Below are 21,196 nucleotides of genomic sequence, written 5' to 3' on the forward strand. Positions count from 1 at the left end.
TGTGGTGTAGTATAGAGGATCTGTCAGACCTCCTGTGTGGTGTAGTATAGAGGATCTGTCAGCTCTCCTGTGTGGTGTAGTATAGAGGATCTGTCAGCTCTCCTGTGTGGTGTAGTATAGAGGATCTGTCAGACCTCCTGTGGGGTGTAGTATAGAGGATCTGTCAGCTCTCCTGTGTGGTGTAGTATAGAGGAGATGTCAGCTCTCCTGTGTGGTGTAGTATAGAGGATCTGTCAGCTCTCCTGTGTGGTGCAGTATAGAGGATCTGTCAGCTCTCCTGTGTGGTGTAGTAGAGGATCTGTCAGACCTCCTGTGGGGTGTAGTATAGAGGATTTGACAGCTCTCCTGTGTGGTGTAGTATAGAGGAGATGTCAGCTCTCCTGTGTGGTGTAGTATAGCGGAGCTGTCAGCTCTCCTGTGTGGTGTAGTATAGAGGAGCTGTAAGTTCTCCTGTGTGGTGTAGTATAGAGGAGCTGTCAGCTCTCCTGTGTGGTGTAGTATAGAGGAGCTGTCAGACCTCCTGTGGGGTGTAGTATAGAGGATCTGTCAGCTCTCCTGTGTTGTGTAGTATAGAGGATCTGTCAGCTCTCCTGTGGTGTAGTATAGAGGAGCTGTCAGTTCTCCTGTGTTGTGTAGTATAGAGGATCTGTCAGCTCTCCTGTGTGGTGTTGTATAGAGGATCTGTCAGTTCTCCTGTGTGGCGTAGTATAGAGGATCTGTCAGCTCTCCTGTGTGGTGTAGTATAGAGGATCTGTCAGCTCTACTCTGTGGTGTAGTATGGAGGAGCTGTCAGTTCTCCTGTGTGGTGTAGTATAGAGGATCTGTCAGTTCTCCTATGTGGTGTAGTATAGAGGATCTGTCAGCTCTCCTGTGTGGTGTAGTATAGAGGAGCTGTCAGCTCTCCTGTGTGGTGTAGTATAGAGGAGATGTCAGCTCTGCTGTGTGGTGTAGTATAGAGGATATTTCAGCTCTCCTGTGTCATGTAGTATAGATGAGCTGTCAACTCTCCTGTGTGGTGTAGTATACAGGATATGTCAGCTCTCTTGTGTGGTGTAGTATAGAGGATCTGTCAGCTCTCCTGTGGGATGTAGTATAGAGGATATGTCAGCTCTCCTGTGTGGTGTAATATAGAGAGTATGTTAGCTCTCCTGTGTGGTGTAGTATAGAGAAGCTGTCAGCTCTCCTGTGTGGAGATGTATAGAGGATCTGTCAGCTCTCCTGTGGGGTGTAGTATAGAGGATCTGTCAGCTCTCCTGTGGGGTGTAGTATAGAGGATCTGTCATCTCTCCTGTGTGGTGTAGTATAGAGGATCTCTCAGCTCTCCTGTGTGGTGTAGTATAGAGGAGCTGTCAGCTCTCCTGTGTGGTGTAGAATAGAGGAGCTGTCAGCTCTCCTGTGTGGTGTAGTATAAAGGAGCTGTCAGCTCTCCTGTGGTGTAGTATAGAAGATCTGTCAGTTCTCCTGTGTTGTGTAGTATAGAGGATCTGTCAGCTCTCCTGTGTGGTGTAGTATAGAGGATCTGTCAGCTCTCCTGTGTGGTGTAGTATAGAGGATCTGTCAGACCTCCTGTGGGGTGTAGTATAGAGGATCTGTCAGCTCTCCTGTGTGGTGTAGTATAGAGGAGATGTCAGCTCTCCTGTGTGGTGTAGTATAGAGGATCTGTCAGCTCTCCTGTGTGGTGCAGTATAGAGGATCTGTCAGCTCTCCTGTGTGGTGTAGTAGAGGATCTGTCAGACCTCCTGTGGGGTGTAGTATAGAGGATTTGACAGCTCTCCTGTGTGGTGTAGTATAGAGGAGATGTCAGCTCTCCTGTGTGGTGTAGTATAGCGGAGCTGTCAGCTCTCCTGTGTGGTGTAGTATAGAGGAGCTGTAAGTTCTCCTGTGTGGTGTAGTATAGAGGAGCTGTCAGCTCTCCTGTGTGGTGTAGTATAGAGGAGCTGTCAGACCTCCTGTGGGGTGTAGTATAGAGGATCTGTCAGCTCTCCTGTGTTGTGTAGTATAGAGGATCTGTCAGCTCTCCTGTGGTGTAGTATAGAGGAGCTGTCAGTTCTCCTGTGTTGTGTAGTATAGAGGATCTGTCAGCTCTCCTGTGTGGTGTAGTATAGAGGATCTGTCAGACCTCCTGTGTGGTGTAGTATAGAGGATCTGTCAGACCTCCTGTGTGGTGTAGTATAGAGGATCTGTCACCTCTCCTTTGTGGTGTAGTATAGAGGATCTTTCAGACCTCCTGTGGGGTGTAGTATAGAGGAGCTATCAGCTCTCCTTTGTAGTGTAGTATAGAGGAGATGTCAGCTCTCCTGTGTGGTGTAGTATAGAGGATCTGTCAGTTCTCCTGTGTGGCGTAGTATAGAGGATCTGTCAGCTCTCCTGTGTGGTGTAGTATAGAGGAGCTGTCAGCTCTACTCTGTGGTGTAGTATGGAGGAGCTGTCAGTTCTCCTGTGTGGTGTAGTATAGAGGATCTGTCAGTTCTCCTATGTGGTGTAGTATAGAGGATCTGTCAGCTCTCCTGTGTGGTGTAGCATAGAGGAGCTGTCAGCTCTCCTGTGTGGTGTAGTATAGAGGAGATGTCAGCTCTGCTGTGTGGTGTAGTATAGAGGATCTGTCAGACCTCCTGTGGGGTGTAGTATAGAGGATCTGTCAGCTCTCCTGTGTGGTGTAGTATAGAGGATCTGTCAGACCTCCTGTGGGGTGTAGTATAGAGGATCTGTCAGCTCTCCTGTGTGGTGTAGTATAGAGGAGATGTCAGCTCTCCTGTGTGGTGTAGTATAGAGGATCTGTCAGCTCTCCTGTGTGGTGCAGTATAGAGGATCTGTCAGCTCTCCTGTGTGGTGTAGTAGAGGATCTGTCAGACCTCCTGTGGGGTGTAGTATAGAGGATTTGACAGCTCTCCTGTGTGGTGTAGTATAGAGGAGATGTCAGCTCTCCTGTGTGGTGTAGTATAGCGGAGCTGTCAGCTCTCCTGTGTGGTGTAGTATAGAGGAGCTGTAAGTTCTCCTGTGTGGTGTAGTATAGAGGAGCTGTCAGCTCTCCTGTGTGGTGTAGTATAGAGGAGCTGTCAGACCTCCTGTGGGGTGTAGTATAGAGGATCTGTCAGCTCTCCTGTGTTGTGTAGTATAGAGGATCTGTCAGCTCTCCTGTGGTGTAGTATAGAGGAGCTGTCAGTTCTCCTGTGTTGTGTAGTATAGAGGATCTGTCAGCTCTCCTGTGTGGTGTTGTATAGAGGATCTGTCAGTTCTCCTGTGTGGCGTAGTATAGAGGATCTGTCAGCTCTCCTGTGTGGTGTAGTATAGAGGATCTGTCAGCTCTACTCTGTGGTGTAGTATGGAGGAGCTGTCAGTTCTCCTGTGTGGTGTAGTATAGAGGATCTGTCAGTTCTCCTATGTGGTGTAGTATAGAGGATCTGTCAGCTCTCCTGTGTGGTGTAGTATAGAGGAGCTGTCAGCTCTCCTGTGTGGTGTAGTATAGAGGAGATGTCAGCTCTGCTGTGTGGTGTAGTATAGAGGATATTTCAGCTCTCCTGTGTCATGTAGTATAGATGAGCTGTCAACTCTCCTGTGTGGTGTAGTATACAGGATATGTCAGCTCTCTTGTGTGGTGTAGTATAGAGGATCTGTCAGCTCTCCTGTGGGATGTAGTATAGAGGATATGTCAGCTCTCCTGTGTGGTGTAATATAGAGAGTATGTTAGCTCTCCTGTGTGGTGTAGTATAGAGAAGCTGTCAGCTCTCCTGTGTGGAGATGTATAGAGGATCTGTCAGCTCTCCTGTGGGGTGTAGTATAGAGGATCTGTCATCTCTCCTGTGTGGTGTAGTATAGAGGATCTCTCAGCTCTCCTGTGTGGTGTAGTACAGAGGAGCTGTCAGCTCTCCTGTGTGGTGTAGAATAGAGGAGCTGTCAGCTCTCCTGTGTGGTGTAGTATAAAGGAGCTGTCAGCTCTCCTGTGGTGTAGTATAGAAGATCTGTCAGTTCTCCTGTGTTGTGTAGTATAGAGGATCTGTCAGCTCTCCTGTGTGGTGTAGTATAGAGGATCTGTCAGCTCTCCTGTGTGGTGTAGTATAGAGGATCTGTCAGACCTCCTGTGGGGTGTAGTATAGAGGATCTGTCAGCTCTCCTGTGTGGTGTAGTATAGAGGAGATGTCAGCTCTCCTGTGTGGTGTAGTATAGAGGATCTGTCAGCTCTCCTGTGTGGTGCAGTATAGAGGATCTGTCAGCTCTCCTGTGTGGTGTAGTAGAGGATCTGTCAGACCTCCTGTGGGGTGTAGTATAGAGGATTTGACAGCTCTCCTGTGTGGTGTAGTATAGAGGAGATGTCAGCTCTCCTGTGTGGTGTAGTATAGCGGAGCTGTCAGCTCTCCTGTGTGGTGTAGTATAGAGGAGCTGTAAGTTCTCCTGTGTGGTGTAGTATAGAGGAGCTGTCAGCTCTCCTGTGTGGTGTAGTATAGAGGAGCTGTCAGACCTCCTGTGGGGTGTAGTATAGAGGATCTGTCAGCTCTCCTGTGTTGTGTAGTATAGAGGATCTGTCAGCTCTCCTGTGGTGTAGTATAGAGGAGCTGTCAGTTCTCCTGTGTTGTGTAGTATAGAGGATCTGTCAGCTCTCCTGTGTGGTGTAGTATAGAGGATCTGTCAGACCTCCTGTGTGGTGTAGTATAGAGGATCTGTCAGACCTCCTGTGTGGTGTAGTATAGAGGATCTGTCACCTCTCCTTTGTGGTGTAGTATAGAGGATCTTTCAGACCTCCTGTGGGGTGTAGTATAGAGGAGCTATCAGCTCTCCTTTGTAGTGTAGTATAGAGGAGATGTCAGCTCTCCTGTGTGGTGTAGTATAGAGGATCTGTCAGTTCTCCTGTGTGGCGTAGTATAGAGGATCTGTCAGCTCTCCTGTGTGGTGTAGTATAGAGGAGCTGTCAGCTCTACTCTGTGGTGTAGTATGGAGGAGCTGTCAGTTCTCCTGTGTGGTGTAGTATAGAGGATCTGTCAGTTCTCCTATGTGGTGTAGTATAGAGGATCTGTCAGCTCTCCTGTGTGGTGTAGCATAGAGGAGCTGTCAGCTCTCCTGTGTGGTGTAGTATAGAGGAGATGTAAGCTCTGCTGTGTGGTGTAGTATAGAGGATATTTCAGCTCTCCTGTGTCATGTAGTATAGATGAGCTGTCAACTCTCCTGTGTGGTGTAGTATAGAGGATATGTCAGCTCTCTTGTGTGGTGTAGTATAGAGGATCTGTCAGCTCTCCTGTGGGGTGTAGTATAGAGTATCTGTCAGCTCTCCTGTGTGGTGTAGTATAGAGGATCTCTCAGATCTCCTGTGTGGTGTAGTATAGAGGAGCTGTCAGCTCTCCTGTGTGGTGTAGAACAGAGGAGCTGTCAGCTCTCCTGTGTGGTGTAGTATAGAGGAGCTGTCAGCTCTCCTGTGGTGTAGTATAGAAGATCTGTCAGTTCTCCTGTGTTGTGTAGTATAGAGGATCTGTCAGCTCTCCTGTGTGGTGTAGTATAGAGGATCTGTCAGCTCTCCTGTGTGGTGTAGTATAGAGGATCTGTCAGACCTCCTGTGGGGTGTAGTATAAAGGATCTGTCAGCTCTCCTGTGTGGTGTAGTATAGAGGAGATGTCAGCTCTCCTGTGTGGTGTAGTATGGAGGATCTGTCAGCTCTCCTGTGTGGTGCAGTATAGAGGATCTGTCAGCTCTCCTGTGTGGTGTAGTAGAGGATCTGTCAGACCTCCTGTGGGGTGTAGTATAGAGGATTTGACAGCTCTCCTGTGTGGTGTAGTATAGAGGAGATGTCAGCTCTCCTGTGTGGTGTAGTATAGCGGAGCTGTCAGCTCTCCTGTGTGGTGTAGTATAGAGGAGCTGTAAGTTCTCCTGTGTGGTGTAGTATAGAGGATCTGTCAGACCCCCTGTGTGGTGTAGTATAGAGGATCTGTCAGACCTCCTGTGTGGTGTAGTATAGAGGATCTGTCACCTCTCCTGTGTGGTGTAGTATAGAGGATCTTTCAGACCTCCTGTGGGGTGTAGTATAGAGGAGCTGTCAGCTCTCCTGTGTGGTGTAGCATAGAGGATCTGTCAGTTCTCCTGTGTGGCGTAGTATAGAGGATCTGTCAGCTCTCCTGTGTGGTGTAGTATAGAGGATATTTCAGCTCTCCTGTGTGGTGTAGTATAGAGGAGATGTCAGCTCTCCTGTGTGGTGTAGTATAGAGGATATTTCAGCTCTCCTGTGTGATGTAGTATAGAGGATCTGTCAGCTCTCCTGTGGGGTGTAGTATAGAGAAGCTGTCAGCTCTCCTGTGTGGTGTAGTATAGAGGTTCTGTCGGCCCTCCTGTGTGGTGTTGTATAGAGGATCTGTCGGCTCTTCTGTGTGGTGTAGAATAGAGGATCTCTCAGCTCCCCTGTGTGGTGTAGTATAGAGGATCTGCCAGATCTCGCATCCTTTGTAGTATAGGGGATCTGTGTGGTGTAGTATAGAGGATCTGTCAGCTCTCCTTTGTGGTGTAGTATAGAGGATATATCACACAGGAGAGCTGAAACATCCTCTATACTACACCACACAGGAGAGCTAATAAATCCTATATACTACACCACACAGGAGAGCTGACAGATTATATATACTATACCACACAGGAGAGCTGACAGATCCTATATACTATACCACACAGGAGAGCTGACAGATCCTATATACCAGGGGTCTCAAGCACGCGGCCCGTGGGCCGCATGCGGCCCCTGGGGCTGTCATCTGCGGCCCGTGGGACACAGAGCCGCTAGTACATACTCTGCCCTGAGACTCTGGAATTCAATGACATCGCTGTCCACAGCGCTAGTATCGGCTCTGCTCCAGGACTCTGTGGAATTCCCTGACATCGCTGTCCATATATGGACAGTTTGTCAGGGTCTTCCCCAGAGCGGAGTCCCGTGTAGAGCGCTAGTATCGGCTGAGCTCCGGGACTGTGCAATTCCCTGACATCGCTGTCCATGTATGGACACACGATGTCTGGGGCTTCCCCAGAGCCGGAGTCCTGGGAAGAGCGCTAGTATATGCTCTGCTACGGGACTCTGGGGAAGCCTCTCATATGGCTGTCCATACATCGACAGTGATGTCAGGGGCTTCCACAGAGCAGGAGTCCCCGTGATGTCAGGAGCACAGCTGGAGTCCCAGGAAGAGCCTTTTAGCACTCTGCCCTGGAATCCAGCTCTGGGATTGCCCCTGACATCCATGTCCATATATGGACAGTGATGTCAGGAGCAGAGCTGGAATCCCAGGCAGAGTGCTAGAAGCGGCTCTGCTCCGGGACTCAAGCTCTGGGCAAGCCCCTGACATCACTGTCCATATATGGACACTGATGTTAATGGCTTCCCCAGAGTTCCGGCGCAGAGCCTATACTAGCGCTCTGCACTGGGACTCCGGCTCTGGGGTTGCCCCTGTTATCACATTCCGGTCCAGGAGGATCCCCTGACGTCACTGTGTATGGACAGTGACGTCAGGGGCTCCAACAGTAGAGGAATTCCCAGCCAAAAGCGTTGGCAACGCTCTGGCTGGGATTTCCACTCCTAGAGGGAGCCCCAATAGAGCTATCCACTTGGGGCATGTGTGGCATGATCTGCAGAGGGCACTGTGGCAGCATCTACGGAAGGCACAGTGGCAACTTCTATGGCAGGCACTGTGGCAGCATCTACGGAGGGCACTGTGGCAGCATCTACAGAGGCCACTGTGGCATTATCTAGGGGTGTGTTGCATTATCTACAGAGGGCACTGTGGCATTATCTACAGAGGTTACTGTGGCATTATTTACAGAGAGCAATGTGGCATTATCTACAGAGGGCACTGTGGCAGCATCTACAGAGGCTGTGGCAGCATCTACAGAGGGCACTGTGGCAGCATCTACAGAGGGCACTGTGGCAGCATCCACAGAGGGCACTGTGGCAGCATCCACAGAGGGCACTGTGGCAGCATCCACAGAGGGCACTGTGGCAGCATCCACAGAGGGCACTGTGGCAGCATCCACACAGGGCACTGTGGCAGCATCTACAGAGGGCACTGTGGCAGCATCTACAGAGGGCACTGTGGCAGCATCCACAGAGGGCACTGTGGCAGCATCTACAGAGGGCACTGTGGCAGCATCTACAGAGGGCACTGTGGCATTATCTAGGGGTGTGTTGCATTATCTATAGAGGGCACTGTGGCATTATCTACAGAGGGTACTGTGGCATTATCTACAGAGGGCACTGTGGCAGCATCTACAGAGGGCACTGTGGCAGCATCTACAGAGGGCACTGTGGCAGCATCTACAGAGGGCACTGTGGCAGCATCTACAGAGGGCACTGTGGCAGCATCTACAGAGGGCACTGTGGCAGCATCTACAGAGGGCACTGTGGCAGCATCTACAGAGGGCACTGTGGCAGCATCTACAGAGGGCACTGTGGCAGCATCTACAGAGGGCACTGTGGCAGCATCTACAGAGTGCACTGTGGCAGCATCTACAGAGGGCACTGTGGCAGCATCTACAGAGGGCACTGTGGCAGCATCTACAGAGGGCACTGTGGCAGCATCTACAGAGGGCACTGTGGCAGCATCTACAGTGGTCACTGTGGCAGCATCTACAGTGGTCACTGTGGCAGCATCTACAGTGGTCACTGTGGCAGCATCCACAGAGGGCACTGTGGCAGCATCTACAGAGGGCACTGTGGCAGCATCCACAGAGAGCACTGTGGCACTATCTAAAAAGGGGCTGCCCAATCTTGACATGTGTGTTTGCCAAACACTGCTAACTGAGCCGCCGGTCTGCATTTTGCGACACTTACACTGGAAAACTGGATTGTTGAAATAAGTACGTGGAGAAATATCTCAAATTTTAAACCTAGCAGTATTATTACAGTAATGTAGTATTATTATTATACCGTGTTTCCCCGATAGTAAGACACCCCCGATTGTAAGACGTATCGGGGGTTTCAGGGGGGTCGGCTAATATAAGCCGTACCCCGAAAGTAAGACATATGTCTTACTTTCGGGGAAACACGGGGGTATTGCCGCCTCCTGCCCACTTCCGCGCCGCCCCCCTCTCCATACGTCACCGCGCCGTCCCCTGCACTTGCTCCTGCTGCAACTGCCGGAATCGAAGCGCGCGCCGATTCCGGCAGTTTAACCCATTAAATGCCGCTGTCAATAGTGACAGCGGCATTTAATGTGTTTGACAGAGGGGGGAGCTCCCTCTGTCACCCGATCGGCGCCCCCGCAAACAAATCGCGGGTCGCCGTCGGGTTTCCATGACAGCCGGGGGTCTAACAAAGACCCCCAGGTCTGCCTTCAGCATCTGCCTGTTAGGCGATGCCGGAGGCATGACCTAATAGGTTGCCTGTCAGTTTTACACTGACAGGCAATAATGCTTCGGTATACTAAGTATACCAAAGCATTATATATGCGATCGGCACATCGCATAGTGAAGTCCCCTGGTGGGACTAAAAAAAAAAATGTAAAACAGTTAAATAAAGTTTGTGAAAAAAAAAAAAAAAAAAATCGACAATTTTTTTACAATATAAGACATACCCCGAAAGTAAGACATAGTCGGGCTTTTGGGGATAAAAAGAAAGTAAGACACTGTCTTACTTTCGGGGAAACACGGTAGTAATATAGTGTTATAGAAGATCAAATAACTAATTGATTAACAATAAGTTTGTATTGTATCAAATTTGAAAGTAATGCGACCCGTCAACTTCCCATATTTTCTTTATGTGGCCCACTTACTCGGCCAAGTTTGAGACCCCTGCTATATACTATACCACACAGGAGAGCTGACAGCTCCTCTATACTATACCACACAGGAGAACTGACAGCTCCTCTATACTACACCACACAGGAGAACTGACAGCTCCTCTATACTACACCACAAAGGAGAGCTGACAGCTCCTCTATACTACACCACACAGGAGAGTTGACAGCTCCTCTATACTACACCACACAAGAGAGCTGACAGCCCCTCTATACTACACCACACAGGAGAGCTGACAGATCCTCTATACTACACCACACAGGAGAGCTGACAGACCCTCTATACTACACCACACAGGAGAGCTGACAGATCCGCTATACTACACCACACAGGAGAGCTGACAGATCCTCTATACTACACCACACAGGAGAGCTGACAGTTCCTCTATATTACACCACACAGGAGAGAACTGACAGATCTTCTATACTACACCACACAGGAGAGATCTGACAGATCCTCTATACTACACCACACAGGAGAGCTGACAGATCCTCCATACTACACCACACAGGAGAGCTGACAGGCCCTTTTTACTACACCACAAGGAACAGCTGGTAGATACCCTAATCTATACTAGAGCTGATAGGCACTCATTAAGGACTACTTCAATAAACTATGAAATACAGACCTGCAAACACGTGAACATTGTCCTCAATGACAGTCGTCATCTGTCGTTCTTGAATTTCTGTACAACGCCCATGTGGTAATAGAACAATGATATCAATATTCGGTATTCCACGCACACTCTCAATAGCTGCGCTTCCTGTGTCTCCTGATGTTCCTGAAAGGTAATGTATGGAGCTGAATGAACACATTAATAAGTACTATGGTTAATCATGTCACTTTCAGTGCCATACATCTTATAGTGTTCCCTATCCACAATATTGGACTGAGGTACCTTGGGCCCATCCTCCACCTATACAGAACCCATTCATGTCCACTTTTAATTACATAGTACGCTCTACTATTGCACATATGGACCAAAGGGTGTTAATGAAGTAATACAAAAATGTACTAACACCAGCAGCATGTGACTTCATTGTCACCTTCACATGGGGTTATGCAATACCTCATGGACTCTATTTGGGCTGGGTACTATTGTAGTGCCAGAATCAGGGTCCACTCCAGGATTATAATGAAACGTAGATAACCAATAAACCTTGTAAAAAATTTCCTACATTAGGGTATAGACACACGTAGTGGCCCCTCTCCTGGTGTCGGAATCCCACCAATCACACATGATGGCCTATCCTATGATATGTCATCACGTATATTACAGGATTTCTACTGTCAGAACCGATATTGTTTAGATGTTTTATTAGATACCATGGCCCTTACATCCTGGAATCTCAGGGTCAAAATAACAGATCCCCACTCTCCTCATCCTCTGATATGTCCCCTTGGTAAAATACCCCTTTGCAGAACAGGAGTAGAACTGGTGAGAACTTACCAACCAATATATTCACATGTCTATTTTTCTTCTTTAAAAAGTAATCTAAAAACTGCCCCACACAGGACATAGCAAGATCCTTAAAGGCGTGGGTCGCTCCATGCCACATCTCTAAGACATTCAGACCACTTTTCAATCTGGAAACTGGAATAACATTCTTGTGTCTAAAGCGATTTAATGCTTTTTCTATTAGTCCTGCAGGAGGAAAAGACACATTCAAACATGGACTCAATAGAAAAGGTTGATACATAATAACCTAAAAAAATAACATTATATTTGTTATTTTTAGAAATCCCAATTGTATATTTTGTATTTCATTTTTTAGACATGATAATAGGGGAAGTCATCGTGTCTAATCTGCTATTTAGCAGTTCCAGAAAAGTTCTTCAGGAAGCTATATGTACATAAGAAACCTTAGCCAGAAAATTAGATCTTTATGGGAGAATGTTGTGGGCATGCTCTGTGACATGTATAGAGGTCACAGTGCAAGGAGGAAAGAAGGTGAGCTATTCCCATTACATATTGACTTCTATGGTAAAGTGGAGGGCATTCTCTGTGACATGTACAATACAGGTGTCTATTTTTTAGCTATTGGCTTTTGATATTAGTTCTTGCATGTTCATGTGTGTCATAATCTGTGTAGCGTCCATGGCCACGGGACGTTGGGTTTACTCACTTCCCGACGCCCGCAGCCATGGATCCGTGAGCGCTGGTCCCCATCTCCTTCCTAGGAGACGCCAGCGCTCACTTCTTCTCCGGTCTGCTGTGTCCCGTAAGGGCCAGCGCGCACACAAGAGGAAATCATCATCATCAACAGTCCATGATTTCCTGGTCTATAAGAAGGCTCCAGCCCCCCTGATCTTTGCCTGAGCGTTGTTAGTTATCCCAAGTCTGTCTTGCAAATGGTCCCTTAGTGTTTCCCGTTCCAGTTGTTACCCGTGCCCTATTACCTGTTCCTGTATCCCATGCTGTGTTCTTGTTCCTGTGCCTAATACAGTCGGAGTCGTGTCTTCTGCACCTGCTGTCGTTTGCCACGTCCAGTGTCTTCTGCCACGTCCAGTGTCTTCTGCCACGTCCTGTGTCTCCTGCCACGTCCTGTGTCTCCTGCCACATTGGATACTGCCTGCCAAGTCTGGCGCTACCTGCTGAACCAACCTCCATCCGTGCTGAAGCCACAGCCACTATCTGGACTAGTTCAGGTACCCGAGTGTTACTACTACTATAGACTTTCGTGTAGACTGTGAACTGGTCAACTGACTCTCCACTATGGCGGAGCGGCCTAGTGGGTCCACATACCCTTGGACCGTGGCAGTACGCTCAGGCCATGGAACCCGCTGGCTAGCCCAACACCGCAGTCTAGAAGATACAGACGGAGATGCATGACCTACGCACACATCAGGATCAACTCCTTGAGGCGGTAAATATTATTATGGTCCGCCTGGATATACTCACTGTTCCACCTCCGGTTCTTCCTCCTGAGGCTGTTGCTGTACCACTGCCCGTTGCTCCTCCAGTTTTTTACAGATCCACAGTTCCTCTGGCTCTTCCTCCTCGCTATGACGGTGATCCCAGAGCATGTAGAGGATTTATTAATCAATGCACGGTTCATTTTAGGCTACGGGCTCATCTCTTCCCCTCCGAGGAGGCCAAGGTAGCATTTATCATCTCCCTTCTTGCTGGCAAGGCCCTCGCATGGGCAAACCCAATCTTGGAGCAACAAGGACCTGTATCCTCGGACCTAGCCCTGTTCCTGCAGTCTTTTCGTGCCGTGTTTGAGGAGCCGGGTCGAACATCCTCTGCCGCAGCTACTCTGTTGACCCTCAAGCAAGAGGGTTCCACAGTAGGGGTGTATGCTATCTCCTTCCGTACCCTGGCAGCCGAGCTGGCATGGAACAATGAGGCACTGGTGGCAACCGTCTGGCAGGGACTGTCCGCTCACATCAAGGACGAATTGACAGCCCGCGACCTTCCTTCTACCTTGGATGCCCTCATCCTGTTAGCCACCCGGGTTGATATGAGAATCCGGGAGAGCACTCAAGAGATTCGACAGGAGAGCCGGGTCCACAGGCCAGCACTCTTGGTCCAGAGACCACTATTGCCTTCCCCTAGTGCGCTACCTGAAGAACCCATGCATGTAGACAGAGTCTGGTTATTTGAACAGAAGAAGCAGCGCAGACGCTCCTCTGGACTATGTATGTATTGTGGCCTTAAGGGTCATTTTGTGCACCAATGCCCACAGAGACCAAGAAACTCCAGTACCTAGGGTTGGTTGGAGAGGCAACTCTAGGTGGATCGTCTCCAAACGCTAAAACCTCTCCCAAATTGTCGATTCCTGTGGCCATTGTCTCCGGAGAGATGTCACATCCCTCCTCCGCCTATCTGGACTCCGGAGAGGCTGCTAATTTCATCCAGCAGGATCTAGTGGACCGTTTGCATCTACCCACAGTTCTTCTAGAGAGACCCCTGGCTGTTGCCTCTGTGAATGGTCTACCATTGCCCGATCCGATTGTGTCCATCACGGAGCCGTTGACACTACGGGTCGGAGCTCTTCACTCGGAGTAGATCGCCTTCCTTGTACTACCTAAGGCTATCAATCCTATCCTGCTGGGTCTGCCATGGCTTCGCCTGCATGTCACGGTTCTTGACTGGAGTTCCGGAGAGGTTCTTCAATGGGGTTCCAGATACCATAACCATTGCCTGTCACAAGTCCGTCCTGTTATGCCCCCTCTGCCTTAGTCACTTTCCGGTCTACCATCTCAGTATGCCAGTTTTGCAAATGGCTTCTGCAAGCGAGAGGCTGAGACGTTGCCTCCACATCGGAATTATGACTGTCCCATTGAACTGGTTCCAAATGCCTCTCTCCCCCGTGGCCAAGTATATCCTCTCTCCTTGCCAGAGTCTCTATCCATGTGGGCCTATATCAAGGAGAATTTGGAGAGGGGTTTAATACGAAAGTCTTCCTCCCCGGACGGGGCTGGATTCTTCTTCATTAAAAAGAAGGACGGATCCCTTCGACCCTGCATTGACTACCGTGGTCTCAACCAGAACACGGTCAAGAAAAGGTACCCGTTGCCACTTATATCCGAGCTAGTTGATCAAATACGAGGAGACAACATTTTTTCTAAGCTAGACCTGCGGGGGGCTTATAACCTAGTCCGGATTCGCCGGTGTGACGAATGGAAGACGGCATTTAACACCCGGGACGGGCACTACGAATACCTAGTGATGCTCTTCGGACTGTGTAATTCTCCCGCAGTGTTTCAGGAGTTCGTTAATGATATCTTCAGAGATCACCTCTATGTCTGTGTTGTTGTTTATCTCGATGATATTTTGATTTTCTCCCCAGATCCGACGACTCATTGGAGGCATGTCCGTCAAGTTCTACTACAATTAAGGGAGAATCGTTTATACGCCAAGCTAGAGAAGTGCATCTTTGAGAGGAGTTCTCTGCCCTTCCTGGGCTACATCATCTCGGATCAAGGTCTCAAGATGGATCGATCATTGAGAAAGTGACAGGTGTCCTGGAGTGGCCACGTCCTCAAGGCCTAAGGGTCATACAGCGGTTCCTGGGATTCGCCAATTTCTACTGGCAGTTTATTCCAAACTTCTCATCTCTGACGGCTCCCATCTCTACCCAAGAAGGGTGTGAACGCCAAGGTGTGGACTCCAGAGGCAGAGTCCGCATTTATTAGCCTCAAGAAAGCCTTCACTTCAGCTTCGATCCTCCATCATCCTGACTTATCTCGGCAGTTCTCACTGTTTAACCTTAATACCGAAGGGATTTTAAACCTTAATGAGCGAGAAGTTTTTGAAGTTTTTCCATCGTCACATTCAAAGAGCTTTTTGATTTTTCCGTCAACATAGCTGTATAAGGAATTTTTTTTTGCTGGACAAGTTGTATTTTTTAATAGCACCATTTTGGGGCACATATAATTTATTGATTAACTTTTATTAACATTTTTGGCGGGATAACGGAAAAAAACCTGACATTTTGCCATGCTTTTTTGCATCTTAAATTTACTCCGTTTACTGTGCAGTATAAATAACATAATAACTTTATTCAGCGGGTTGTTACAATTTATGTAGTTTTTACCCAGTAAAAACACATTTTTTTCAAAATTATTTGTTTTTGTGTCGCCATATTTTAGGAGCCATAACTTTTTTTATTTTTCCGCCGATGCAGCTGTACGACTTGTGGTTTTCATTAGTACCATTTTGGAGTACATGCAACTTTTTGTTCGATTTTTATAAAAAAAAATTTAACCCCTTAAGGACGCAGCCTAGTTTTGGCCTTAAGGCTCAGAGCCCATTTTTCAAATCTGACATATTTCACTTTATGTGGTAATAACGTCGGAATGCTTAAACCTACCCAAGCGATTCTGAGATTGTTTTCTCGTGACACATTGGGCTTCATGTTCGTGGTAAAATTTGGTCGATATATTCAGTGTTTATTGGTGAAAAATTGCAAAATGTAGAGAAAATTTTGAAAAAATTGCATTTTTCAGAATTTAAATGCATCTGCTTGTAAAACAGACGGTTATACCACCCAAAATAGTTACTAGTTCACATTTCCCATATGTCTACTTTGGATTGGCATCGTTTTTTGAACATTCTTTTATTTTTCTTGGACGTTACAAGGCTTAGAACATAAACCGCAATTTCTCATATTTTTAAGAAAATTTCAAAAGCCTTTTTTTTAAGGTACCTCTTGAGTTCTGAAGTGGCTTTGTGGGGCCTATGTATTAGAAACCCTGATAAAACACCCCATTTTAAAAACTAGACCCCTCAAAGTATTCAAAACAGCAGTTAGAAAGTTTTTTAACCCTTCAGGCATTTCACAGGAATTAAAGCAAAGTGGAGGTGAAATTTGCAAATTTCATTTTTCTTGCTGAATTTCAATTTTATTCATTTTTTTTTCTGTAACACAGAAGGTTTTACCAGAGAAACACTACTAAATATGTATTGTCCAGATTCTGCAGTTTTTAGAAATGTCCCACATGTGGCCCTACTGCGCTCGTGGACTAAAACACAAGCCCTAGAAGCAAAGAAGCACCTAGTGCATTTTGAGTCCTCTTTTTTATTAGAATATATTTTAGGCAGCATGCCAGGTTTGAAGAGGTGTTGAGGTGTCAAAACAGTAGGAATCCCCCAATAGTGACCCCATTTTGGAAACTACACCCCTCAAGGAATTCATTTAGGGTTGTTGTTACCATTTTGACAGCACAGTTTTTTCACAGCATGTATTTGAATTGGGCTCTGAAATGAAAAAAATGTCATTTTTTCCAATAAAATGTCATTTGTGATCAAAATTTCTTATTTTCACAGGGAACAAAATACCCCATTTTGTTGCCCAATTTGTCCTTAGTGTGGCAATACCCCATTTGTGGTGATAAACTGCCGTTTGGGCCCATGGGAGGGCTCAGAAGGAAAGGAGCGCTATATGTTTGTTGGAGTCCAGATTTTGTTGGATTGGTTTTCGGGTGCCATGTCGCATTTGCAGAGCCTCAGAGGTATCAAAGCAATGGAAACCCACCAAAAGTGACCCCATTTTGGAAACTACACCCCTCAAGGAATTCATTTATGGTTGTTGTTAGCATTTTGACCACACAGTTTTTTCACAGCACCTATTTCAATTGGGCTGTGACATTAAAAAAATGACATTTTTTCCAATAAGCTGTAATTTTTTACCAAAATTTCTTATTTTCACAGGGAACAAAATACTCAATTTTGTTGCCCAATTTCTCCTGAGTGCATCAATACCCCATTTGTGGCAATAAACTGCCGTTTGGGCCAATGGGAGGCCTCAGAAGGGAAGGAGCGCTGTGTGTTCTTTGGAGTACAGATTTTGCTCGTTTGGTTTTCGGGTGCCATGTCGCATTTGCAGAGCCCCAGAGGTATCAAAGCAATGGAAACCCACCAGAAGTGACCCCATTTTGGAAACTACACCCCTCAAGGAATTAATTTATGGGTAATGTGACCATTTAGACTCCATAGTTTCTTCACAGAACTTATTTGAATTGGGCTGGGAATTTAAAAAAAATATATTTTTTCCAATAATATGTCATTTTAGCTCAAAAATTCTTATTTTCACAAGAAATAAAATACTCCATTTTGTTGCCCAATTTGTCCTGAGTGCGACAATACCCCATTTGTGGTGATAAACTGCCGTTTGGGCCCATGGGAGGGCTCAGAAGGAAAGGAGCGCTGTGTGTTCTTTGGAGTACAGATTTTGCTGGATTGGTTTTCGGGTGCCATGTCGCATTTGCAGAGCCCCAGAGGTATCAAAGCAATAGAAACCCACCACAAATGACCCCATTTTGGAAACTACACCCCTCAAGGAATTCATTTATGGGTGTTGTGACCATTTTGACTGCATAGTTTTTTCACAGAACTTATTTGAATTGGGCTGGGAATGAAAACAAAATTATTTTTTTCAAATAATATGTAGTTTTGGCTGAAAATTTCTTATTTTCACAAGAAACAAAATACCCCATTCTGTTGCGCAATTTGTTCTGAGTGCCGCAATACCCCATTTGTTGTGATAAACTGCCGTTTGGGCCCATGGGAGGGCTCAGAAGGAAAGGACCACCATTTGGCCTACTGGGGATTTTCTAGTGCGAAGTCATGTATGCAGAAGCCCCTGAGGTACCAGTACAGTTGAAACCCGCAAGAAGTGACCCCGTTTTAAAAACTACACCCTTAAGGCATTCATCTAGAGGTGTAGTGAGAATTTTGACCGGAGACCTACACCCCATAAACTGTAATGTGGGTTCTCCCGGGTATGGCAATACCCTACATGTGGCTGTTATCAGCTGCCTGGACACACAGCAGGGCTCAGAAGGGAAAGATAAGGGGGGGATAAGCTGTGCGGAGTGCATCAGGGTAAGTAGAATTGGGGTAAATTATAAACCAAGGGATGTATGATAAATTTTAAAACACTTTCATACAGAGCTCTGGTTATTCGGGACACGTGTCACATTGATATATTGTGTCATCTATTATCGCCCTCTTATAGCAGACTTTGCACCTCTTTTGACTTTTTCCCTTCTTGCCAGTTTGGGGAACTTCTCCTGGAAAGTGTTGCCCTGGTACGATGCGTGTGGCCTCGCTTCCAGAAGTACTGGGTGCCCCCCCTTCTTGGTCCCTAAAGATTAGGTTCTTGATAATCACCTCTTGAAATTCCAGGAAAGTTCCCGTCTGGCCTGCACATCGACGTAGCACGTACGCATTGTACAAAGCCATCTGTATGATGTGCACGGTCAGCTTCTTATACCACACCGCATGGCGCTGTAGGGCTTCAGGGCTTGATCTTACAAGTCCATCCCTCCCATGTACCTATTGTAGTCCAGGATGCAGTCTGGTTTGGGGGTGGCCTTTCCTTCATATATCCTAAACCTGTAGGTATACCCTGATGCACTCTCACAGCTTATACATCTTCACGCCATACCTTGCCCTCTTACCCGGCAGGTACTGGCGGAATTGAAGCCTCCCTTTAAAATGTACCAGGGACTTATCAATAGAAATACACTTCTCGGGGGTGTATGCTTGGGAAAACCGGGCACTGGAACGGTCTAATAGGGGTCTCCGTTTATACAAACGGTCAAAACTGGGGTCATCTCGGGGTGGGCACGGCTCATTATCAGTATAATGTAAGAAGCAAAGTATTGCCTAATTTATTTATTTTTTTAGGTTCCAGTTCAGTTCTGAAGTTGCTTTGAGGGACCTATATATTAGAAACCCCTATCAAATACCCCATTTTAGAAACTAGACCCCTCAAAGTATTCACAACAGCATTTAGAAAGTTTATGAACCCTTTAGGTGTTTCACAAAAATTTAGAGCAAAGTAGAGGTGAAATTTACATATTTTTTTTGTCAGAAAATCCTCTTTATACCATTTTTTTAATAACACAAAAGGATTTATCAGTGAAACACAAATTAATACGTATTGCCCAGATTCTGCAGTTTTGAGAAATATCCCACATGTGGCCCTAGTGCGGTAATGGACTGAAGCACCGGCCTCCGAAGCAAAGGAGCACCTAGCGGATTTTGAGCCCTCTTTTTTATTAGGCACCATGTCCGGTTTGAAGAGGTCTTGTGGTGCCAAAACATTGGGAACCCCCCAAAAGTGACCCCAATTTGGAAACTAGACCCCTTGAGGAATCCATTGTAGTTTTCTTGGGGTGCATGCGGCTTTTTGATCAGTTTTTATTCTATTTTTAGGTGGCGTGGTGACTAAAAAACAGCAATTCTACTATTGTTTTTTTTTTCGTTTTTTTTTACAGCGTTTACCGTGCGCTATAAATGACATATTCACTTTATTCTGCGGGGCGATACGATTACGGTGATACCAGATGTTTATAGTTTTTTTTTATGTCTTATGGCGTTTGCACAATAAAATACGTTTTGTAAACAATCATTCACTTTTTGTGTTACTTTATTCTAAGAGCCAGAACTTTTATATTTTTCAATCAATAAAGCTGTGCGAGGACTTATTTTTTGCGTAACGAACTGTAGTTTCGATCAGCACCATTTTTAGGTACATGCGACTTTTTGATCTCTTTTTATTCCATTTTTTGGGAGGTGAAGTGACCAAACAATTGTGATTGTGGTACGGTTTATTATTATTTTATTTTACGGCGTTCACCGTGCGGGATAAATAATGAAATAATTTTGTAGTTCAGGCCGTTACGGACGCGGCGATACCAATTATGTATAGTTTATTTCTTTGTTTATATATTTTTATTAATAATAAAGGACTGATAAGGGAAAAAGGGGGATTTTTACTTTTATTACTTTTAAATCTTTTATTTTCTTATTTTTACACATCTTTTTTTAACTTTTTTTTTACTTTATTACTTTGTCCCACTAGGGGACTTGAGGGCAGGAGGCCCTGATCGCTATTCTAATACACTGCACTACATGCGTAGTGCAGTGTATTAGAACTGTCAGCTACTCACTGACAGCAAGCATAGTGGGTCCTGACGTTGTCAGGACCCACTAGGCTTCCGTCTATGGCATAGCCGGACGCCATTGTTTGGTGTCCGGTTGCCATAGTCACCATCGCCGGCCGCTATCGCGTAGCAGGCCGGCGATGGCAGCTTAACCCCTAAAAAGCCGCGATCTCTATAGAACGCGGCTTTTAAGGGGTTAATCAGCGGGGACACAGCGATCGGTCCCCGCTGTAGGAGCTGTGACAGCTGCTGAACAAGACAGCAGCGTCACAGCTCCTGTATGTGTCGGGAGGACGGCCGAAACGGCCGTTACTCCCGAGACGTACTATTACGGCATGGAGCGCGAACGATACAGCTGCCATGACGTAATAGTACGTCAAGGAGCGGGAAGGGGTTAAGGCACAATGAAAAGAAGACAGCAATTCTGCCGTTGTTTTTTAAGTTTATTTTTAAAGCGTTCACCGTGCGGGTTAAATATTGTAATAATGTTATAGTTGGGGGTCGTTACTGACATGGCGATACAAAATATGTGTAACTTTTTAACTTTTTTTGTCATAACCGGAGCCCTCCTGACGAAGCTAGTCCGTAGGGCGAAATGCGCGTCGAGGCGTTTTTTCATCCATCTCCTTAGGCTGCCGGTCCCGCTCCCCATTATGTCTCAGGGTATGTGTTTGCCTTCATTTTTCTATTATTGATTTATCCTGACAACTACTCTAGTTCATCATTCTGGCCTCTTGTGCCTGCTTTTCATGTCAGGATTTTTTCATGTATATTTTTGTGTACTGTATATGCAGTTAGACAGCACTTCAACATATGTGGGTATGGTTATTCCATACGCACATTCCGTTTATCTCTCCCTTTGGGTTATGTGAGCGGTTCTCGGCCACCTATGGTTGGTTGTCTCTGTTTGCCTATGGTCTTTTACATCTGACCTCACTGTTTATATCTCTGTATATGGTTCATCCTTTTTTATTCCGTATTATGTCATTGTGTATTATATTCTATAAAAATTTTCTACTTTTGCATATAATTTAGCATATTATTT

The 21,196-nt window shown here is 46.4% G+C and overlaps 1 protein-coding gene across 3 annotated transcripts in view; it reads right to left on the reverse strand.

Moving 5' to 3' along the window:
- Positions 1–21,196, reverse strand: part of THNSL2 (threonine synthase like 2) — an 88,352-nt gene that overhangs the window by 54,766 nt on the left and 12,390 nt on the right. For 2 of the 3 annotated variants that reach the window (XM_075848811.1, XM_075848809.1), the window contains exons 3-4: positions 11,201–11,395; positions 10,379–10,531 (exon numbers count right to left, since the gene is read on the reverse strand). In XM_075848811.1, coding sequence (XP_075704926.1) covers positions 10,379–10,531; positions 11,201–11,395 — 348 coding nt within the window. The remainder of the gene's footprint in view (positions 1–10,378; positions 10,532–11,200; positions 11,396–21,196) is intronic. The other variant, XM_075848810.1, reaches the window with a different exon arrangement.

The sequence above is a fragment of the Rhinoderma darwinii genome, chromosome 1 (genome assembly GCF_050947455.1).
Source record: "Rhinoderma darwinii isolate aRhiDar2 chromosome 1, aRhiDar2.hap1, whole genome shotgun sequence".
In the NCBI taxonomy this organism is placed as follows: Eukaryota; Metazoa; Chordata; class Amphibia; order Anura; family Rhinodermatidae; genus Rhinoderma; species Rhinoderma darwinii.